The sequence below is a fragment of the Psittacula echo genome (assembly GCF_963264785.1).
Source record: "Psittacula echo genome assembly, chromosome: 14".
Lineage (NCBI taxonomy): Eukaryota > Metazoa > Chordata > Aves > Psittaciformes > Psittacidae > Psittacula > Psittacula echo.
In genome coordinates this window covers 869545-885271 of record NC_137750.1, presented here as the reverse complement: position 1 = coordinate 885271, position 15727 = coordinate 869545, and the positions used below count along the sequence as shown (strand labels likewise).

At 46.1% G+C, this 15727-nt stretch overlaps 1 protein-coding gene across 1 annotated transcript in view; it reads right to left on the bottom strand.

Moving 5' to 3' along the window:
- The window catches only part of CACNA1G (calcium voltage-gated channel subunit alpha1 G), a gene marked incomplete at both ends in the record, with an annotated part of 137925 nt that overhangs the window by 36031 nt on the left and 86167 nt on the right, over window positions 1–15727 (bottom strand). The window contains 4 exons of the mRNA XM_080629628.1: window positions 5841–6025; window positions 6902–6970; window positions 9866–9989; window positions 11071–11171. Coding sequence (XP_080485754.1) covers window positions 5841–6025; window positions 6902–6970; window positions 9866–9989; window positions 11071–11171 — 479 coding nt within the window. The remainder of the gene's footprint in view (window positions 1–5840; window positions 6026–6901; window positions 6971–9865; window positions 9990–11070; window positions 11172–15727) is intronic.

Genomic DNA, 15727 nt, shown 5'->3' with positions numbered 1-15727 from the left:
GGAGATGTGGAGAAAACAGCATTAGGGAATTTGTTAGAATGGCAAATAACTCCAAGACCATGATGGAAGACATCTTGAGGTTGCTCAGAGTCCCATCCAGCCTGACCTTGCACACTTCCAGGAATGGGGCATCTACCACCTCTCTGGGCAACCTGTGCCAGCACCTCACCACCTTCATCACAAACAATCTCTACATGTCCTTATAGTGCTGCTGTGCACAGAGCCCTGAGCTACCCCTCAGTACCATCAAAGTCTCTTTATACCCACAGTACAACCTCAGTTACTGAACCAGTTGCATCCACCAATCCCAGGCATCTAACCTTATTTCTGTAGCTCCTCTTTGTCTGGTACCACGTAGAATTACTGTACTATACTCTCAAGGACAACACTACAATGGAAGGACAAGGCTTGTGTGATTTACAGAAGCCATGTCACCATGCTGGGCAAGATGAACGAGGTATTCAGGCTCATGGACCTGAAGATGGAGAGCTAGGGGACCAAGAAAGGCATCTGAAGAGGTTGCACACCTCCCTGCTCTTGATGCCAACTGGAATTAAGCATTTCACTAGCGCTGTAAATCAATTTGTACTGATGCCATAGAAACTGTTTTCACAAGGCAGAAATAGCTGTCTGCTGTGTAAGTCAGAAGGATACTGGCTCGTGACTCCTTTGAACACTTGGCACTCAAAAGTGCCACAGAATTCCCCACCTTCCTGTTTCTGCCTGGTTCTCCTTCCTGCTGTGGGAGTCCTGTCACTGCTTCCCTGTTTCACCCCAAGCCTGGCTGCACCACCTGAAGCACAGCTGGAGTTTTACTGATGGGAGAGAGGATCCAAGTTCTCCTCCTCTTTCCTGCTTCCCAGGGGTGCTCCCAGGAGAGGTCCCCATGGATGCATCCACCTGCCCAGCATGCATGGCCTTAGCTGGGACCACAGCCAAGCCTTCACCAACCCTCTCCTGCCCCAGAGCCAACTGCTTTAGCGAGCTGCAGTGTTCAGTGTACAGCACCAGGGCTTTGAAAACCAGTTGGCTTTAAACAGAATCCTGAAAAGCTAAAAATTATTATTTCCCTTTTTTCTAGTTAAATATTTACTCAAAATGTCAAGGGTAACTCATCAATTATCATTTAAAAAATAAACAGATGGTGGTATTTTTATCCACTCCCTTAGCAGCGAAGCACAAAAGGCAGATGCTGCTATTCCTAATGCCTGATGTCTCTTCCAGGTAGCTGCTGTGGCTCCCCATTTCAGACACCTCAGCTTTCCCAGTGCTCAGATCTGGGGTATTTTAGGGCATGAGATGGCTTAGGGAGCAGAGGGCTGCTCAAGGCTGAGATGGTTCCAGGGGACAGTGTGGACCCCATGAAGCCACGGAAGCATGGAGAAAGCTGGTGTGAGATGCCAAAACTGCCCATGTGCATTATCCCAGGCTGAGGTCCTCGCTGGGGCAGAGATGATGCTGCTGCTGCTGTGCATTGAGAGGCTGAGAGGTGAGCTGAGGACAGTTAGCAGGGGCAACTGGACAACAGGTTAATGTGCCCTAATCAATGTGGTTAATCCAGCCTAACTGACTAAGCAAGGGCTCTTCCCGCTCCATCTAAGTGCACAAAGCAAGCATCGGGATGGACAGTCTGAAGCTGAATCTCTTTTCTAAATCCTCAGATGGTCTAAAGACTTTGCCATCCCTCACGTATTACTATCACACCATCGTGGGTGAAATACCACAACTGCCAAACTACAGACTTGAAACTGAGGCATGGGAAGACAGCAAGCCATATTCTCAGAGGTATGCAACAACTCCATGCCAATGATCTAAATGGAAATTAGGTACTCTGGTGCCTTTAGGGATCCTCACTATGTTCTGTCCACTGTCACACAAGATGGAAACAAAGTCAGGTCTTCTCAGTTGAGGGCCTGTGGTCGAAGCTACTGGAGCATCCTTAAATTTTGAGGAACAGGAAAAAAATTCAGTCTCCAGAGTATAAAGCTAATAATCTTCTCCAACACTTATTAAGAAAGCCTATTCTAGAAATAATAAAGTGATTTCCCTTGTGAGATACTATTTGGTATCCAGCAGAGAAAGAAAATAGGAGGTTACTTGTCTGACTTCACAAAGCCATGTGTGTTGAGAAAAAAAGGGATGAGAAACTGCAGCATTTGGCTGCTCTCAGTGTTTTGATCAACCAGGGAATTCCTCAAACAAGAATGCATGAGGGTAAAAGCTGCCACCAGTTTAGCTCCACGCCAGAGCTGTTTCCAGCCCTACAGGGAGAGACGACTTTGAAAAGAATTGGAAAAGTAATAGTTCTTACTAATGAAAACCTTGGAGCTCCTCAGACTAAGGGCTTGATCCAATGTCAAGGCAAGTCTGTGCAGACTCCTGCTGCTCTCCTGAGAGTCTGTTAACTCTCTTAAGAGGTGCCAATGAAATCCTGAGCATTTCCAGATTGTTAGTATCACCCTCAACATGTCAACATGCAGCATCCCCACACCTCATCAATGTTGCCCAACGTCCTGCTGATAGCAGGCTTGTAAACTCTGTATTATCTGACCCACCACTCCTGCTATTTATCCCTGAAGGATGCAGCTGATTTGGAGCCCTCAGGGTGTTCCAGAGCCATAGACCCACTGTTCAGGACAACTCCAGTCTGCATTTGCCATGTGACAAATGGGGAAACTGAAATGAGACCATTTTGCCTTTTTTTTTCCTTTTCAGTGTGAAGAAACGTTAATCCCTCGAGTTCCTCCTGGTTCTGCTGGTCTCAGCATTCCCAAGGCTGTTAAACTCCTGGTGTGAAACACTCCAAACCCATTGCCAGCCTCATCACAGCTGGATCACATTTACTAACGTTAAGCCCGCTAGCCTGATCAGAGCGCTCAGAAGTAGCAGCAGCACTTAGATGAAGTAACAGATCAACATTAATGAAGACCTTCCCCCACAGATTGAAACAAATAGCAAAGATGATATGATAGATAGAAGAGAGTCTCTGAAATGTCTATTTCATACTGTGATGGTATAAAAAGTGAATAATTTAACTTCTTTGGAAGTTAAAGCCCAGGCTCTGTAGATAGTAAAACAGCACTGAAGTCCATTCACATTAAATCTGAATGCCTTTTCCATTTTGATTCCTCTTGTATCTTCAGCTACAACACTTGATCCCAACAACAGCAGGTTGAACGCATTAGGAAGGAATGTTATTGTATAAGCAATCCCTCTACTGGCTGAAACATCAGAGGGTCATGGAAATATCTTTAAATGTCACTCCTTTGTGAATGTATTTTTGGAATTCTAGTCATAAAGCTCAGCTGGAATGCTCATGGATTCAATTTGGAGGCTGATAATCAATCATGCAATCAAAAGCCCATGATTGGCACACAGGCCAGTATATTTTAATGTCTGGGTAAAAGGCACAAGTACTTGTGGGTTTGTGTGCTGCATAAAGCAGCAGGGTTGTTTTCACAGGAGAAAATTAGAGGCAGAATGAGGGAGGTCTTTTGCAAGAAGAACTCCTTCAGACCATCAACCAAGAAAGCCAACGTAGATACAATGAGAGCTGTCCCTACTCTTGAATGTGACACGCACAGCCATGGCTTGGATTCTAACTGAGGATGTCCCCCCTGCAACCCCGTCCCCAAGTGCTCACACAAAGGGAGGACAGAAGGAGCCGGGTTAGCTCCCCTGTTGTGGGGACAGAGCATTCGCTTTGGTCTCTGAGTTATGCCTTCCTGGAAAGAAAAACATTGGCTTGGTCTCCACAAGGAGCTTCACGTGCACACAGGGACTGGATGTGCACGGCGTGCAAAGACCTCAAGTCACCTGTCCCAGCTGTCATCTCACGTTGATCCAGCTGAACATCCCAGGCAGTGATGATGTGATCCCTGAGCCGCGCAGCGCAGCTGGCGGCAAAGGCAGAAAGGGCAGCGTAGGGCAGCCCAGATGTGCATTGCAGAGGCAAATGGGTTTCCACATGTGGAGATTTATGACTTACTGAAAAGCCCCCAGTTTGATGGCTGCTTTTTCATTTCCTACAAATCTAATTACAGAGGAATAGAACTGATTGTGAACATATTTAGGGAATGGGCTTGTTGCTGCCTTTTTACGTTTCCTTTGTAGTAGAAAGCAGCGTGTTGGCTGAAAACATTCACACACTCTCTTGAGAAAACGTATCAAATGCCAACAGGAGTGGAATAGCAATGGAAGAGCCTAATCCTGTTCCAGATGGCAGGTCTTCCTCCAGCCTGCAGTTACTCATTGGCTTATTCCCCTAACTGCAGAGTACTCATGCATATAGGTGACTACAGAGAAAGGCTCTAGTAATCAAAGACCCAGGTCCTGGCCAGGCACACCTACAGATCTACAGAGAAGCATGCAGGGTTTTTACTAGGTCAGAAAGGTAACTCTAGCAGGGCTTAGCACAACCCAACCCAGATGACTCTAGTAGGGTGCAGCAGAACTCAAGCCTCTTCTTCTAGATCCAATTTAACCACATCACCTCAAAAGAGAAACTTGGACTCCCCAGTTCAGAGACGGGAAATCAATCCATCTCTTACCCAAAGCTCTACACATTATACTGTAGGTTTTCTTAAACCAGGTCAAAATCAGCCAGAACAGAACAACTGAGCAGATCTATCAAAGCAGCAACCTGGCAGGAACTACCCCAAGAAACCAGAGTTCACATGGGGATTCCAGGGGACATATGAAGTGGAAAAAAGTCTGAATTGGAGTCACGTAGGACAGTCCAGTCGTATGGTCATGGAGCTGCACTGCACCGGTGGCACTGTCTGTCCAGATAAAAATGATTAAAAGCAGCTCACGTCCAAAAACTCACCACGAACAACATACACATAAAGCAATTTAAGAGAATGTCTTTCATAGCTGTTGAGATATTTGAAGGATATATGTATAGGCACGGTCATTGTTATTTAGACTTATTATTCACACAGGGGTAGTAAAACAACATCTTCTGTCAGGGGCAGGGTCCTATTTTTCTGTCCTGAAAGAGAAAATCCTGACTCAAAGCAAACCTTTGATGAAGGAAGAAGCAGTAAGATATGACAGGCGCACAAAGATGCTTTGAGCAGGAAGGTTTATTAGCTGCTGCATAACAAGAGCGGCAACAATGGTATTAAAGAGGGACTGCATTTAGCATGGAGAGAAACCTTCATGCCTTGGGGTACAGGACAAAACGGATGCCTGTTTGGAAGAAGCTGGTACTTGGGCAGGTTCTTGTCAGAGGGGTGCCTGCTCCTGGGGCATGGGATACCGCCTGCTGTCAGAGCTGGGCGATCAAGCTAGCAGGACAATTGCTTTCATTTTGTCTGGGCAATTTTCAAAGTAAATGTCTCTGTAAAATTACTGGGGAACTGAGAGGGAAAAGAAAGCTTCTTTGCATTCTAGGCTGAGCAACAGTTGAGTCTCTGCTTCCTTAAAAATGATCTGCCACCTGCTACTAATTTCCTTCTTTGTTACGAAAGCCATTGACTGCCTGAAGGAAAGGGGGAGAAGAAGCTGTTAAGCTGCACTTTACACAGAGCAAATGAGAACACAAATAGCAGGGGATGTGTGTTTTAATGAGCAAAAAGAGGCATTGATCAGTTTACTGCTGCACTAGGGGCTGGTCCCAGAACACGGTGAGCACCGGGAGCTCCTCGCAGCACCGCAGGACCTGAGGATGCTCACTGTCTGCGAAGCAGCAGGAGGCTGGGCACAACACTGGTGACAGGCACCCTGCCCATGTCTCATCACCCCCTTCCCTTGCACAGATGATGCTGCTTGCAGGAGAGGCTCAGTTCTCCTTTGGCACACACACCCTATGCTCATTTAGGTCTTTCTCTGCTTACCTTAAGGGCCGCAGCGTCCTCAGCAGCCTCAAAACCCGCAGCATTCCCAGGATTTTCGTGCCGCTGTCTGACACCATCGAGACCAGGATATCGATGACGGAGATGAGAACCAGCACCCCATCCAGCACGTTCCAGCTGCTTTTCAAGTAGGCTTTCTCCCCAAAACACAAGCCTAGTGCCACCACCTGCCCGGACACCAAGTTGCAACAAATTATGACTACTGCATCCAATATGTTTCTTCCCGTTAGCAACCTGCTGAGAATGCAGTATTTACAGATGCAAGTTTGTGAGTCCATTTGCTTCCCAATATAGAAGCCTAATTAAACAAATCAACAAAGTGTTATACTGTGTGAATTATAAAAATACCTCTGCAGAAACATCCCAGATTGTCCCTTACAGCTGATGTATTTTTAATGCAGCTAAATGTAGCTGCACAAAACTGTTCCTGTTTAGCTTTGACATAAAAAGTTTGATCATAATTTATTCCTGTCGCCTGCTGGAGCAAAGGTTCAGAGTGGCTGACCCAAGCAATCATTTATGAGCTTTACAAATACAGAAACTAGAGAAACTTTCCAAAGAAAGAGCAATTGTTCTGCAAGATGATTATGAATTACACAAGAGAGATTTACAGCAATGGGTTTCTGAGCCTCCTGCCTCATATCCAGCAAAGTGTTTCAACGTGCTTAATTTTAAGTCTCACACTCCTCAGGAAAGCACATAGCTGCTTAGGTTGTTGAGGACAATTGGTTGTTGAAGACAATGGGTCTTACATGCATGGTTGAAGTTAAGCATGTACTCAAGAGCTTTGCTGAATAAGAAAGGATTGCTGAATTGAAGCATCCCATTGCTTGTATAATGGTGTAAATCAAGAGCAACTTCACTGAAATTGTCCTGATATAAAACGTGCTCAGAATAAGGCATGTGGTGGGTATTTGAATACAACGCAGAAGGGGAAAATATACACCTCACTAGTAGCTGGTAGACCTACAAGTTTTGTGAGTCCAGTGTAATAAAATATCACTACTCTAATACAGGCACACTTATCCTCCACCTTTATTTACCTTAACTGTCATCTCAGTCAGGAAGATAACTGTAAAGATGTAATTGGAGAGTGTTAGGAAAATCCGTTCCTAAGGAAAAGAAAATGAGAGACAATATCTTATAGCCTGCTCTCTGCAGCTGTACATCTCCCTGTGCATATTTGGGTGGCTGCTGTTTTCCAGCTTCTGCACTGAAACAGGTTTTGGACTGTTTGCTCACAAAGGGGAAAATCCTTAAAGAATCCTCAGAAAACATTTAGACAATTCCACTCGGGAGGATTCAGCACAGCCAGTGCCCGACACTGTGTCAGCACCATGGACAGGGGCACCCAGCACCTGCTCCAAAATCCATCCCCTTTTGCCCCCAAATCCTGCCATCTACCCCCAAATCCACACCCCTCTCCAGCATAAACAGGGAGGACTCATCCCCTTGGAATATGCTTGACAAATCTCTACCTGCCCCTCACCTGCGGACGTCATCGCACAGTGCAAATATCACTGAGCTCCCAATTCTCCTAGAAATTGAGTCAACATTCGAGTGGCTGTGCTGCAAGGCAAGCAGGACCCATGGGATGCTGAGGTGCAGCTGGCATCAGTTGTCACAGCTCCACTGAAGCCAGCAAAGCTCTGGGGGTTTATGCCAGCTGACACCTGCACCAAAAAGGTTGATTCTCTTGCCCAAAGACACTGGCTAGACCTGGCCTGAAGCCCAACAGTCTCATCTCCCAGTCCCCTGTGCTATCCACCAGACCATGCAGTCCTCACTGCCACCAATCTGCAATAGCAGCTAGTGATTACAGATGAGACCATGGACTGGTTCCCTATCTGTAGTTAGCAGAAACCTTTCTTTTTAATGATGATCATTAAATAAATTACACTTTTCCCTAATCCCTAAACAATCTCTGATTGCCTGTACTGAGAAATGGACAGCAGAAGGCTGAGGCTAGAGAAAAGATGATATGTGTGCATGTATGCATGTCCGCATACAACTGATCCAGCCCCAGTTCTGCTAATAACAATTTTGGATTTATTTCTGCTGCTCCCTACAGAGCAGTCCTGCAGGAGATGCAGATCTCGCTCAAAATGAGATGCAATTTAAACAAGACAAAACACCTTGGCAACTCTCTTGCTTGCCAGATCATGATTTACTGAAAGTGACTCAGGAACCACAGAGTAGCTTGTTTCCATCCAGGGTCCATAATTAATTAGGTCCTAGACCTTCACTGTGATTGCGGGAGCTGTGATAGAAAACATCTCTGGCTGTTAGCTGACTGCCACACAAAAGACTGCTGTAGAGGGGTAGGCAGCATGCAGGAGAAAGAGGGTAGGGACCCGCTTGTGGAGCTGGAGATAAAACAGCAATAGCATAGAGGAGAGACTGAGGATATTACATTCCTCTCTGGCAAGCTCGTGACTATTTTGAAGGATAATCTCCCTGGCCCATGTCGTGCACTCTGCAATGGGGAGCGCATGTTGGTTAGCAACAACATCCCCCGCTCTGATAAGCCAGCTGAAACTGGGACAGGGAAAGGGAACTCGCTTGAAGAAGCTGGGAAATCCACAGCTCGGGGAAGCAAAGTACAATTATTTCAAACAACTCAAGCTAAACTAACTCTCTCGGTTTCCAGATGAGAGCTCCTTCAGTGCAGGCAGGGCCTGTGCACTCTGACTCTTCCTGGCTTCCCTGCTCCTGCCCCACAGCTCAGCATCTCTCATCTATCTGCTGCTCCCAGGCTGCAGCCCTGGATGACCCAGTTTAGTTCCCTTCATTATAACCTGATGCTGATCAATCTCACACCAGTCGTCTCTGCACTCCTCCAATGCAGGGGGACACCATATCCTCCTCCTCTCATATATGAAGTGCTGGGGTTTTATGCTACACCTCTTTGCTCTGAACATCTCAGACTCATGCATGTCACACCATTCCCTTCATCCCTGTGTAACTACTGTTCCTTTTGGAGCCAGCCTTGGTGAATGGTAGCTCTCTGAGGACAAAGCAAGGGGCTCCAAAGAAGCATTTGGGATTTCAAGGGACATTCTCAGGGTGCCCCGCTTAAGGAACAGCAGGGTGAATTCTTCCTGCTAGATCAGCTGGCAGGGAGTCCTGCTCTGTTCTTGCAGCTGTGAGTCAGTGCACACGACTGCATGATAACCAAAAGAAAAGGATTTAGGGGAAGGACCACTGGGCAAACTATTACAGTAAGGAGGACTACTAGGGAGAGCTTAAAATAGGCACAGAACAGCCAAGGCTCCAGTTTTAAGGTCTTACACTGAAGAGCCACAAAAATGAACAGCCTGACACGCCTACATCAACAAAACAGGATTCTATGTGATATGAGCAGTCTTTTGCAATACATCAGCAGGAACCCAGGGTATCTCTGAGCCACAATCTATGCTAAAATAAAAGAGCAATAGGATTCTGCCCCTCTGACTGATGGATGTTGATGCTGTGAAGGTCTGGTTTGAGAAATCCTTATGTAGTCCATTAAACAAAATTGTTTGGGGAAATGGCATCACAGTGCATGTATCAATTCAGGTTTTTGTGTCACAACAAAGCTGATACACAAAGGGGAGAGAAGAATATGAAATGAACAGCTTCCCCCATTGCTTTTGCACCACACATACGTGCCGGTGGAGAACAGATGGAAGAAACGAACATTGTGTTGAGAGAGGAAAAGTGTTTGAAGGTTTATCAGAGAAGGAAACAGAGACAGATGTCATGCTTATGTGCTAAAACCTTGATTGTACTTGCAGAAATGGGATATTTGATCTACTGCAGGCCATGAGATCTGCCTATACTCTGACAGGGCACTGAAGAGGGACCAGGACAGCTGCTGTACCTCATTCAAAGGATATACAGGGGGTGTTGATAGCTTCCCATTTTAAAAGAGAAAGGAAGTGAGACCAAGTGCATAGCAGTGAGGTCCAAGCCATGGGTGTTGGCTCCATGAGGAGCATAGGAGAACGTTAACCTCAGAAACTCACGGCACTGTGAGGCTCAATTTTGGGTCGTTCCATGGCAATGGTAATGCAGTTCAGGAAAATGATCACCAGGACGATATGATCAAACATCTTGTGTGTGATGATTTTATTGCACATCAGACGGAATCTGCCGAGAAAGGAAAAAGAGAAAACAAAAAAGAGGGCACAGAGACCAGCTATTAATGCTCGACTGGCTGGGGAGGAACACAGCATCTCTGTGCATGGCAGGGGAATCGAGCGCTCCGTTTGCAAAGCAGATGAGCTACAATCTCCCAGTCCCCTCCCTGGCAGAGCCACACGTTTCAGGCAGATCGGAATATGAATAGGAAAGGATCTGAGCTACAGAACTGGGCCATTAACTTCAAGCCCTGGTAATGTTATAGGGGGCTTTGGGTCACTCGAAACAGAGCAGCTGGATATACAGATATGTGGCCATAACTTGGATATGTGGCCAGGTTTGGATCTGACCCCCTACCTGTTCCATAGTGCTCAGGTTTAGCTTAAGTAAAGGAAGGAATATTCCCAGCAAGCCCGTGAGGGTTGAGCGCACATGGAACAAAGGGATAGAAGCTATTTATTGTGACAGATGGCTCTACACTGACCCAGGATTTATAATACCGAATTACATTTCCCAAAGTCTGTTTCTGAAAATCTCTCTAATCTTTGTGTGAATAAACTCCAATGCTGTCCAGGTCCATCAGCTCTAACAAGGGAAACCCTCATTGAGTGTGGGTGCATGTCCAGAGGAACATGTAGGAGAGCATGGAGCCCAGACAGCACCAGCACGAGTGGGCTTTGGGAAGGGAAGAGCTGGGGGCCTGCAAGGAAAAAGAGACGGAAGGAGGAAGTCCAGGCTGACAGGTAGGTCTAGGAGGCCAAGGAGCATCCTTTGCTGTTTTGTAAGTGTGCAGTGAGGCAAATTCAGACTCCTCTGCCTAATCAGCACCTCTCCCCCTTGCTTCAAACTTCCCATGCTCCATCAAGTGAAAAGCTTGCAGAACACTAGCATTATTAATGAAGGAGATTATGAATTTGATAAAGCTGCAGCCATGCCCTGGGCTATGGGTCTTTACTGGATACTCCTATCCTGTGTGACCCTGATCTACTGCTGGAGTAGGGGAAGGGCTGGGAGTTTTGTAGAGAGAAGCAGAGCAAACCACTGTAACAAGGGCATCCATGCCCAGCACCACTAAGTGCAGCTGCCTTACCTTGAGTGAGGAGGGAAGATGTAGATGGACCAGGAATCTCTCTCTTTGCAGCAGGCTGGGAGCCGTGCCCGTACCCATGCCTTCATGCGGTCCTTTTTGCTCTAGGAGGAAAATGTACAGCAGAACAGGAGGAAAACACAGAGAGAACTGTTAAAACAATAAAATCCCACACTTCCAAGTGAAGGACTCGGGGCAGTTTTTCACTGAACACAGGTCTCCAAGTGCTCAGCAAAGCTGCAATACAATGTTCTCCCCACCAAAAAGGACCCCTCTGGGCAGGGGAAGGAGCTTTGGCAGGCACGTGAGGGCTGTGCTGGCCCTGTGATCTCACATGGTTTCGTCTTGCTTTTTCCTCCGCACAGTAACTGCATCTGGCACACAGTTAGCCAAGAGGACAAACATGATAAATAAACCCCTTGCCCAGAGGACTGACAACCCTCTCCAAAATAACCTGCTCTGATCATCCTCAGTCCCTCCAGATACTCATCAGATGCTTACCTGAATCTTCTAAGGGCTTTTAGGGTATTTTTTGTGAGGGGTTTGTTGGTCTTGATTTCTTCAAGGGTACAGAATATTTATGTCAGAGGTTATAATGGAAGCAGAGGGAAGGATTCCTGCTGCTTCCTAGGCCAACCCCTATGTCCCTGCACCACTGGAAAGCTGAAGAAATCATCTGGGACCAGGAACACAATGGTGAGCATCTGCCTCTCATTCGGCATGAACAGATTAGATGGGAGATTATGAAGCCAGAAGGGAACGCTGTGGCCCGGCTGACCTTCTGCATGAACACGGGCCATCCGACTACTGCAAATTAATTCCTACTTGAAGCCACGGTGCATCCTCAGCCACACAGACTTATGCTTTAGATTGTCTCTAAGGTTATTTAAGGTCAGGAGGCCAGATAGTAAAAGCTTTAGCCAGCAGGTCAACTGAAGACATCAAGAATTGGATGCCGAGGGGAAACCTCATCCCAGCTGCAACAGCCTCTGGATTAGGTTTGTCACATTCTCATCCATAGGTCTCTGAGGCCAGGTCAGGATCTCTAATCCAATTGACACCGCAGTGCTAGCGCCTTCTGCATGGACAATCAGCAGAAGCCAGGCCAACACCTCACCCACCATGCTGGGGCTTTCCCTTCCAAATCAAAGCACCAGATCATAAACCTACAGACTGATGTATGCAGTGTTCACCACAGTGCTTTGGATGTACAGACAAATAAAACCGAATCACTGCTCTTTCACTACCCTCATTTCTCTGCTACCACCGGGGCTTGGACTGGCATACACATGGGAATGTGGCTGCACGGGCTCTCTGAAGCTTTCTTTTGCAGATGCTCACAGATGTGAGCATGAAGCACCGCACAGGAATCACCGCACAGCCCAGGAGCACCAGGACCCCAGGGCTGAAGCACTTCTATTTATCTCACCCTGGAAACAGGGAGCAGGGATTTGTTTGGAGCCAAACTGTTAGCAATTGGAGGTACTCTGGACTGTAAAAATGGGATTTGTTAGGGCAATTGAGTGAAATGGGGGAAGTGCTTTCTGTTCCTCCACACACTCAGCCAGGGGTCTCATTAGCAATGGGTAATAACTGGTGTAATGTCCGTTTTAATGAAAGCACTTGGTGACAACCTGAACCCTTCATAAAATGAAAACCACCTTGTGAAAATAACAAGAAAGGTTTGAATAACAATAAAAGGCAAGAGCTTTCTGCCCCTCTCCTTTAGCTGCCTGTCCTTCCCTCACCTCTATGCCACAGCACACCAGTAAGGTTTTGGCCTCGTCTTGGCTCTTTTCACATCACTCTTCCAACTTCAGACAAGGAGTCAGAACTGTTCCCTTCTCTCTAAACTGTATTTAATAGCATATGCATCCTTGGGGTTGTGTTATCCCTTCAAGCAGCCTAGTTAGTTTAATTATCCATAGATTTAACAAAGGTAAATAAATGGGTAAAGATCAAGTGTCTGCTCAAAGTTGTGGTGAGAATAGTGATTGCTGCCCCTGCCTCTGGACATGGAGTAATATCTGTGACTCAGTCCAATTCATTTTGCAAGTTGGAAGGTTTCCAGAAGTATCTATTATTCAAAGCAGTTCTGGTATTTATCATGGGGATTTGTAGCGAATGGTAATGCGTCAGCAGCACAGAATGCTTCTTTATATTCCTTTTGTCCAATTCTAATGCCAGAGATATTTTGGGGTTTGGCTAATTGTTGCAGCTTGCAGTTCATGGGCTAAATCAGATAACAAAGGCAAAAAGTGATCTTCCATCATGTCTCTCTATTCAGCGTGGTAGAGTGAGGGCAAGCACCAGGGTATGGCTGGGGCCAGCTCAGCCAGGGTGCAGCCCGGCTGCTCTGTATGGGGTCAAGTACATCCACAGAAATCTAAAGGCAAGGGAATTATTCCAGTTTTCCACCAGTGGAACAACGCGGTTCAGTTAATTTGAGCCAAATGTAAGATATTTGTGAAATAAAACCTGAGCATTTCCAGCCTAAGTCCCATCAAATGCTTTCTCCACAAGGTCCAAGCACACATCGACTGCTTACAATCAGGCTGATTGCTGCTTAAGCCTGCATTATGGTCAAAGTGATCTATCAATTATGTGGTTTAAATCATATCTGTTTGCTCATAAAACGCACCTGGACAGTATGAATAAAGACTTGGGGGGAGAAAGAAACTACCCTTTAATTCAGCTGCTTAGAGCTTAGACAAAATCTTGCTGGATAAGACCACCCAAACTCCCCCCACCACACGCAGGCAGGGGCTAACAGGCAGCAGCAGTGCTGCCTTCACCTGGCAATGTGCTAACAGGGCCCTCTGATCCCACACCAAGGAGAGCTGCTGATAAATAGCTCTTTTTTTTTCCCTAGGACTTTCAGATATTAATGTACTTCTGAGGGCAGGATGAAAGGCAGTTGACATTAAAAGATGACTGATGCACTCCTCAGAGTAAAGGGAGAGGCTTAGATTTATAAAAGATTTATTATAAGGAATAGGGGGGAACTGCTGAAAAATGCTCTGTGAGCGGCAACAGACCTCCAGGCAAGCTGGAAGCACTCAGGGCCTGATTATTTAATATTAAATATGAAGCAGGGGCAGGAGGAGAGGGTTTGGGATGTGGCTGGACTGCATGCCATGGAGATAGGCAAAGAGGAAAGGAGCTGCAATTGCAATGCGCAATTAGGTTTTAGGGAGGAGGGGACACATTTGGTTGCAGATTCAATATTTCTTTCACTTTGTGCTCTGAGCACTCAGTAATTTAGGCAGAAAAGCACCCAAAAGGATGCAAAATCCAGCAGATGTGAACAGCAAAGACCTTGCAGCAGATCCCTGATCTCGGTCCCAGCCACGTGAACCCCACCAGGCAGCAGATCGCTTGCTCTGTCTGCATTCAGGCAATGAAAAGCGTATTTCAGTCCCCTGATTTTATACTTCTGGGGCATGATTCTGGCTGTTCACAGGGATGTAAATTCAGAATAAACTCACTGAAGGCAGCAGAGCAGCACTAATATAACAGGAGCCTGGGAGATCCAAACGAAGCCTTTGCTCTTCCTTTCATTTCTACGCAGAGGCAATCAAAAGCAGGCAGCAAGGAGAGATGTGAAGCTTTGCTGCAGAAGGGCATATTTAGGATTACTTTGATCCGAATAACAGTTGAGTTCTTTTCTTCTTTTGTTGGTGGGGGAGTTCTGAATTTTATTTTTTCCCATTTAAAAAATAATTACCTTTTTCCCCTGCCTTTGTCAAGGCTAATTTAGGGGAAAAGCATCCCCTGAAACGTCATGAGAATATCACACAGGGAAGCTCCACAACCTGAGGGCTCATTTTGCTAATCTAAGCAATATTTTCCCATCCATCTGGTTTAATGATTTGCAGTGAAGACGTATTTTTGCACAGAGAAAAGCACCAGCCAGCTGTGGATGTCCCAGTTGTGGCTTATGGGTGAGGGCACAATTTATTTACCCTCTTTTGCCTATTCTTTCCCTAGACACTTGCTTCTGGCCACCCCATGGGAGAAGACTGAGGGACCTTTGGTTTAACCTTAAGTGGCTAGACCTTGGTACACAGCAGACAATGTCTGTTTTAAACTAAAAGCAGCTGTTATAATAAAGATTAAACACATGCATCTCATTCAAGCCTATCGCCAGCACTGGCTGGTGGGACAGCAGAGGAGGGACATGTCCCATCACATCATGTCCAGCACAAGTGAGGCTGCTGGATTCTGAGCTTGTGGGGAATAGGAAAGAACCTGTGGGATGTTTGGACCAGATGAGCTGGAAAAGGGAGATGCTGGAGCATGAAAAAGAAATCCCTAGCTAGCAATAAGGAGCATGATTTGATTACTTTTAATTGTGCTTTTCCCAAAAATAATTACTGCTCCTTTTGTCAAAAATCCAATTTATTTTATGGAGGTTAAAAACCAGGTTAAGACAATCAGTAAAAATCCCAGGCTGAGGATCCACGCTGGAGATGTAATGGGATAATGGCTTTTTTTAAAGGCGGTTCATGGCTGAGTGGCTCCGTCCTGCCAGCATTGACCCTCTTCCTCTTCCTGTTCCTTCTCTGGAGTCACCTCTGCCTTTTGTTCCCCTCCACATGCTCCACATTCCATTTTCATTCAACAATCTCCATGAAATACAGTAAAACCATGTCCACAA